General features: G+C 38.1%; 2 protein-coding genes across 2 annotated transcripts; one reads left to right on the top strand and one right to left on the bottom strand.

Annotated features, from left to right (window-relative positions):
• The first annotated feature begins 1837 nt into the window (after window positions 1–1837).
• LOC131435870 (mpv17-like protein 2) lies at window positions 1838–2938 on the top strand. The gene is made up of 2 exons (XM_058604120.1): window positions 1838–2361; window positions 2419–2938. The coding sequence occupies exons 1-2, from the start codon at window positions 2103–2105 to the stop codon at window positions 2826–2828; spliced, it is 669 nt and encodes a 222-aa protein (XP_058460103.1). The 5' UTR covers window positions 1838–2102; the 3' UTR covers window positions 2829–2938.
• Window positions 2925–6993, bottom strand: LOC131435869 (N-acetylgalactosaminyltransferase 6-like). The gene is made up of 3 exons (XM_058604119.1): window positions 6657–6993; window positions 6245–6556; window positions 2925–5318 (listed from the first exon to the last, which is right to left on the bottom strand). Exon 3 carries the CDS (start codon window positions 5263–5265, stop codon window positions 3436–3438), a length of 1830 nt encoding a protein of 609 aa, XP_058460102.1. The 5' UTR covers window positions 5266–5318; window positions 6245–6556; window positions 6657–6993; the 3' UTR covers window positions 2925–3435.
• Window positions 6994–8033: the final 1040 nt, after the last annotated feature.

The following is an 8033-nucleotide window of genomic DNA, read 5'->3' as shown; positions in this document are numbered from 1 at the left end:
TGTTTCTCTTCAAGGAATTGAAGAATGACTTCGAAATTTACAAAAATTTTCTTCATCAGTCTGGACACTTTGTGACTGACGTACTACAATATTAGAGATATGCGCTCTTTAACGATACACTATAATAATGTAGATTGTACTCATGAGAGCACAACAATTTCCCTAATTTAATGGTCGAAGTTTTGCCAAATCACAGACAAATGAAGGTTTCTATGCGTAACTGCAGAGAATATGGCACAATTAGCAGTGCTACTACTGGCACAGCTGCAAAAAGTGAAAGTCTTGATATTCCATTGCACATGTGAAATTTGACCACTCTGTTTCAACACATTTATTGCTATGATCCTATTGACTCTAAAAATCTTTCCCGGTCGAAACACGCACATACGGTAACTGGCTTGTAAGACCAGCACCATATGAATTGAATCATAGAACTGTTACATTCTACATCTACAACTGTAGTTAGCCGTTATAGTTCACAATGTGAGAAGGAAATGATTAATATAACGACTAACTAACGCACTGTCCGCGAACCAACGTGCACACACGTTGAGAGCTCCACCAGAAGTGATATAGCATAAAACTGAATGGAATAATGCGGAATGAACATGTAAACAAACCACTGATAGCCGTCAAACGATGTTCATTCGGCTAATTCTGTCAGGTTATGTGATTCCCGCTCGGCCTTTTGGTTACCTGGACAGCCATGGCCATCAGACGGCTACCAAAATTGATTCAGTGACGGTTGTCAAATCCAATTTGGCATAACACAGCGGTGAGGCAGTCGATCACCAGAATGGCTGCCAGCCATATTTTGCCCGCTGGCAGCGTTTAGTCAGCCGTCTGGCAGCCATGCGTATGCGGATTTTCGTGCAAAACCTAATTGTCGTTGCTAAGTGCGAACCCAACACACTGTCGTAAAAAGTGTTTGTTTGTTGAAACTACCCTGGGGCAGTTTTAGTTTTTTCAAACGAAAATGACATTAGATTTGTCACGATTTTGCCTTTCTCATAAAGAAAGGCTATGCGATACACAAACCATTCGAATCAGTCCAGCTGATCCGATTTCAACAAACTTAGGCTCAAATGATAGTTTCATATGGACCAAACTTCCGGTTCCGGAATTACAACTAAAAAATTGCAAATTCAAAAGTATGCTTTTAAAAGAGAATATGTGAAGATGAGCTAATTTTTTAAGTAGGTAAATTCTCAGATCTGGCAAGTTGACCACACAAACTCACATCGGATATACCTGTCCCAGGAATTTGGTTTCGGAAATAGCGGTCAAATCTACAAAACGAAACAAACCGATTTTCTCAAATCTAAAGTCAAATGAAAAGGCCTATCCTTTATGGAATTTCTGGATTTTGTTCGGATCAGACTTACGGTTGCGGAATAACAAGATGATGAGTGTTTGAAATTCCTAGTCGTCGTATAAAGCGACGTTGCAAAGAAGGCAAAATTCTTCTAAATTGATCTCAGCTGTTTCGATTTCCATTTCACATAACTGGGTGACGACCAATACGACAACCGTCAACAATCAAATTTTCACTACAAATAGAGTAAAACAATTAATACCAGACGAAGGAAAACACATTTTTGTTTCGTTTACTGTTATGACTATCTCTCAGTGAGTACTGAATTCTTTAGAATCCTCATCAAAGTAAATGTTGACTGGTGGTTTTTTGTCCGTTTTAAGAAAAAAAACGCGACACTTAAACCTGCACACAATATGCGATGTTCTTGCATTCAACTTCACTTCAAATGTTCATAGGATAAAGTCATTACAAGTTTTAACCCCCATCTACAGTATCCGTCAATGGATTGATGTCAGCTGCTAATAAACATTGGCATTGGCATTGGCCGCATTGGCACTTGTAGTCAAAACAAAACTAAGAATGAAATTATTGTCCTACCTATCTGACGTAACTCATTTCTCGATATAATCCATTCAAAATTCTTCATTCATGTGAACGGCTAGTGTCTCGATCGGGTTCATTTCGTATCAGTATGTGTCACGCGCTCATTGCAAGATCGAATTGTGCTCACTGTTAACATTATCGGTGATCAAATTTATATCGGCAATTCGGTCCATCTATTCACATGCATAATTTAATTCGTTTCGTTTCTTTGCGGCTAAGTCCTCGCTTAATTAGTCGAGGTCACTTGTCCTCTGCTCAGCAGAATAAAAAACATGATCCGAAGGATAGACGAATATGGAAGCTTCTCTTTGGTCGGTATCTCTTGCTGACAAACACAATCAGTTCCGGTTTGCTTATGATGCTAGGTGATATCGCCGCTCAGGAAATTGAGCTACGCTGCGACGATATTCAGCCAAGAAAATATGACTGGCATCGTATAGGTAAGTTTTAAACAAGACAAATCAGCCTCTTTTTCTTAAATATTCCATGTGTGACAGGTTGTATGACACTGGTAGGGATTTCTCAGGGTCCCATGCACCATTATCTGTATCAGTGGATGGATCGAATTCTTCCGAAAATGGATATTCAAACAGTATTTCTGAAGATTGGTCTGGATCAGTTTATTATGTCACCGATTTTTATTGTTAGTTATTTGTATACCGCTGGACTACTGGAAGGAAATAGCATACGGAAATGCACGGACGAGTGTTCTGCAAAGTATTGGACAATCTACGCTGCTGACTGGATAGTGTGGCCACCGATGCAATTTATTAACTTTTTGTGGCTCAACCCAAAATATCGAGTTTTGTACATTAACGCAATTACCATGCTATACAATGTATTTCTTTGCTATATCAAGCACAATGATATTGTTCTGTTTAAGTTTGCACAAACTAAAGACACATAAAACCGAAACAATTCATTCGTTTAATTCACAGTTGTTTAGGTATGTATGTTGTATATATTGCAATTGACACAAGTAAATACACGACTATTTGTTACGTTTTCTTTTGAAAATATTCGTTTATTATTTTTCTCCTACATTTGCATTGATAATTTAGAAATCTTCGATTATCGTTAATGTTACGTTCTTTCACTCATCACATGAGTTTCTATCGTTGGTGTTTGTGGGAAATGGCCATTCTGAATAATTTAAATGCACTCCTGTTGACTCTTTTATCTTGTAGTTTTTACCAACAAAATCTTACAGACTAGATATGTATCGTGAACATCATATTAAACCAGTAACTGCCAAGTTATATAAAGAATGATTTACATGGCAAGGTTGCATCTATGTTGAAATTATTTGAACCTTTTTTTTATTTTGATATCGAAATCGTGATTTGAAACCACGAAAGATGTTGTATTTATCACACACATTCTTTATTGATAACAGATGAATCATGTCGATCTTTCAATCTTGGTCAATGTTGTCTTCTGCAACATCACGTGAAGCTTTTCAAGTCTAATCCTCTAAATGAATATTAGCAATTAGAGCAAAAAAATAGCCCTCTTCAGTCAATTAGTTTTGCACCATAACTTTCCCAATTTCTAATAGCTGTCGCATTAACATATCCCCAGTTCCACTTCTGATTTTGATTATCCACGTTGCATTGATTCACGAAAACGGCCCGCTTGCTCGCATCCATATCGAGACATCGATTGTTCCTACCCTGTTTTACCATCTGGCTATCAATATCGTATCGCCACATCTGATTTCCCTGACCACCATGACAGTGGAACAGTAGAATCTTTGCATTTGGTACGCTCTCCGAAACGTCCCAACAGAGTTCGCCAAACTTAATACGCAAGTCACGATGCCATGACAATTGGAAGAATTGATTGGCTTGAGGTTGGACTTTATCAGCAGCGCATGAAAACAGACCGATCGTTTCCTTTTCCCCGTGGCTCAGTGTGTCAACGCATAGTGATGGGCTGGAAACAGATTGAATGGCACCGTTGGCAAAATCGGGTGGCTCCACTGGTGGATATTTTTCCATCAAATCAAACGCCACATTTTCCATGAACCACTTGAATGGTTTACATTGTAGCTTATCGCGAATTGCTCTTTGTTTAGTGAGATCCCCAGCATCTGTATTATCATATTTCTTACGATCTCTCATATACAAGAACTCTTTATACTCATCCATCCAAACCTCTGCCACTCGTTTATAATTCCGTGAAAGGAAATCCTTTTTCCTGGGATTGCCAAACGGAGCATATCCTCGATAAATGTGTCCAACACGAGAGCATGGCGCGTCAAACATTCGGCCGCCACACTGCCAGATTTTAAAGCTTAACTCATACTGCTCACCGCCCCAAATATCCAGTCCTTCGTCATAACCTCCCACCTCCCAGAAGAATCGTGTGCTAATAGCAAACAAACCTCCCGCCATTACGGGGCTTTCGAATGGTTCCGTTGGATTCTCCAAATCTTTCTTCAGCAGAGGTAACCTCTTGTAGAAAAACTTCCAATCAAAAGCACCACGCGCTCCTTCATCCTGTGCTCGATACTCGAAAGTGTCCCAATCAACTACATCGATAAATGGACAAACACAAGTTTTGTAATCCTCGGCGATGGGCTCTAGTAACGGTGGCAACCAGTTCACATTAGCCTCGGTATGAGAATCCAGGAATATTAGCACATCAGCGGTCGCCACCTTTGCGCCAGCCAATCTCGCTGTGATCAATCCAGATCGTTCAGGTAAGTGTACCACCTTCACTTTGGGCATATTTTCCGCTACGTACCTATCTAGTTGATCTTTTAGAAACTCTTTAGTACTGCAATCGTCTACCAGAATAATTTCACTGATTAGTTCGGGAGGCGACCTCAGAAGCACACTGGAAGCGGTCCTTAACAGAGTACTCCAGTGCTCATTATAAAATGGTACCACAACGCTCACCGTCGGTAATTCACTCAAATATTTTTTCTTCTTACAACCCTTATGTCTAATATCTGGCAACGAACGGTTCAAGGAAATCAAATCACTTAAAACCGCATTGAACCCATTTTTCTTAAACAGCTTGTCCTTCATTATTTCGTCCTTTTTATCCAAATGCGCAGCAATGCCGTGCTCGCCAACACCCATGCGTTTCTGTTCGGCGTCAATCAACGAATAATCGTGCCAATCTATGCGCTTCTGATGAACATTTTTTTTTGGTCCATTAAAAAAAGAACCTTGTTTCTGATGCTGAACCAAAGCTTCCTGTGAACCAGCACTGTTGTCTAGAAGGTCATTCTGCTTGTCTACCAGATTGAATGAGCGGATGATCAGTGTTAGAAACAAAAGAATGAAACCTCCGACTAGGGCGTACTTCAATAATACTCGCAAGTTACGGCGCATTTTGCTGGGAATACTAGTGTGGTTCCGTCAAGTAGATGAAGGTACGGTGATGACTGTAACGGTTAAAATAGGTTAGCATATACCAAATCAATCGAACATAATTCTGGATTATGCGTGATGTGAATGATGATTCAATACAATGACGATCCGAATGTTTCTGGTAAATTTGCACTTCTCATATAAACCACGAACTTTCAATATATGTAAAGATTGTTCTAAGAACTTTTTGATTATTCATAGGCAAAAAAATCTTTGCACAGTTCTGGAATTAGTATGCACACCATCAGAGGGATGTTTCAGCACGTTTATTTCACATTGTACAATGTATACAAACTCTTTCTTCACTAAACACAAAGAAGTGCTGAATATTTTGATAAACATGTACTAACTGTGCCCCAACACGAAAAAAATCAACGCAGTAGCATTTGTACTTGGCTTTGCTTTTATTTATGCATTTGCAATGCCATCTGAGTGTTTACAAATTTCCGTGTTTTTGAACAATTCATTGCATATATTTAACTATAAAACTGAACAGAGTACATAACTTAAATATTTATGAAGCTGTACTTTATAGTAAAATTGAAGCATTGTTATAAACACTGGGTCGTTGTTTAGCGAGCTGTAATATGTAGATGTCAAGTATGTAGCAAAAACACTTCCACGAAATCTAAAACATTATTTATCTTGTCAGAGAGACTTAGACGTTCTGCTTTAATCAAATCTAACAATCAAGTTCTGTATTCGACTAATTCATTTATTAAAAAGAACAAGTTATTCGCGTGGGAAGAGGAATACTGGCAATAATTGCTATTACATGCCATGTAACGGAACACCCAAGTGTCGAAAATTTGGCGATATCAACGCAATACCATTCACTTCAAGCTGGAGTACCCACAAAATAATGAAGCCTATGCTGAAATAGCCATTGGAGATAAGGCAGGTACAGTGTCATTTTAACATTAGCTTCACTTCAACTTACCTACACCTCCAACGCTCTCTTCCTTATCAATTTATCGTAATGGATGGCTGACTTTATCAGACTTCGATGAGGTGGCACGTTATGCAGTAAAAATCAGCAAGTTTAAATTTAATACTGGATTGGTTATATCAAATGTCCTTTGCTCTCATAAATACATCATCTTCCCCACTTGTTTTCTGCTACAGTTACGAGGGTTCATTTGTCAATCTTTACACTTTCTGTACAACGATGTCTTTCAGCAGTTATGTGACATTTCAATGAAAATATAGGGTTTCAAAGCACTAGCTGTTAACCAAACAAAGGGTGAGAATTCTGCAAATTTAAAATTCATATCAATACATTTATTTATAAGGTAAAAACAAAATGCGTCCCGCATAATAAGCTACGATTATTGTCACGATCGCATACTCACCAATTGAAACTAATTTATAGTGGCATCCAGAACGAAACGATTACTCTCGCAAACAAGTTTACTTTAGAGCTGACACTGAAAGCATCATTCACTTGGTGAAAGGAAGAACGGTGCTTTTTGTAAAAGCACAAGGCAACCACGTCAGGTGGACGAATTGTCTTTACTGCGTTTAAGCTTCCTCAAGTACAGATGCTGGAGGTATAAGAATTTATGTCTGATATTTACAGAAAACTGTCCGGTTGATGGTGTGACGTTTGCAGTGTCATCATGTTCTGGCTCACCTTTCACCAATATCGTACCTACACAAACGACCGCGTCCAGTTCAATTCAACCCGTTGTCTACAATAAGGCGCTCTACAGAGTTACCATATTCACAGATTTTTCTGTAAAACCATAGATATTTTTGCCTATTTTACCACACAGACTCTGTGTCACAGAGCACAGATTTTATCCAAATTCTCAGATTTCTACAGATTTTTATGATTATTTCATACAAATGGCAGATTTTCGAAAAGTTTTTCACTGATTATGATCGAAAATATGCAACACTGATCGTACACAGATTTTAAAATGGCAACTCTGGCGCTCTAGTCAGTGCTATCCGTGCTATCGTATAACAAACACCGAAGAAAAAAAACTTAATAATTTCATAAGTTGTGACTTATGAATAAGCAAAACTTTTATTTCATTGAAAACTTATGCATTCAGTAAGCACACATATGAACTTCATAAGCATGACTTATGAAATTCATATCAATGGCATATGCATTCCACAAACACAAATTATGATTTTTATAACAGTCTACTTTGTGAAAATATCATAATTATTCCTTATAAAAGCAATCAAGTCGTAAACATGGAAAACGAAGACACCGTTGTTTTAAACGAGCACATTTTGCTTGACATTGTGGAAAGCGCACTGCAATGCTTTTGACATTGTGGAAAGCGCACCATCTGAAGCATGCAAAACACTTTTTAAAAATTCAAAATTACAATTGATAAAGTTGATCGCCTGCGGAGATAAAGAAATAGATTCGTTGGCTTCAAAATATTCCGTTTTTCTACAAATTGTTTGGAATTGGATTGAGGAATGGAGAAAAAAAAAAGTAAGTCTTCATTCATTATTTTATTTCACGATAGTAACGCCAATGTTTGGTTCACAGCCTGAACAAGTAAGCCTAGCAAATTACTCCCTTTCATTGCGATAGTTTGAAAATGTGGAAGGGGATCGTTTCTGGCAACGCTTTATGCTAGTTGCTACGGTGCAGAACAAACTTGTTTGTTTATGTTTATCGTTGCTGTATTAAACTGCAATAATCAGTCTAAATATCACTGGCACTAGCACAAAAGATGAAAAATGAACACAAACATCCACGA

This window comes from Malaya genurostris, chromosome 3 (genome assembly GCF_030247185.1).
Source record: "Malaya genurostris strain Urasoe2022 chromosome 3, Malgen_1.1, whole genome shotgun sequence".
Lineage (NCBI taxonomy): Eukaryota > Metazoa > Arthropoda > Insecta > Diptera > Culicidae > Malaya > Malaya genurostris.
This window is presented reverse-complemented; position numbering and strand designations above follow the sequence as displayed.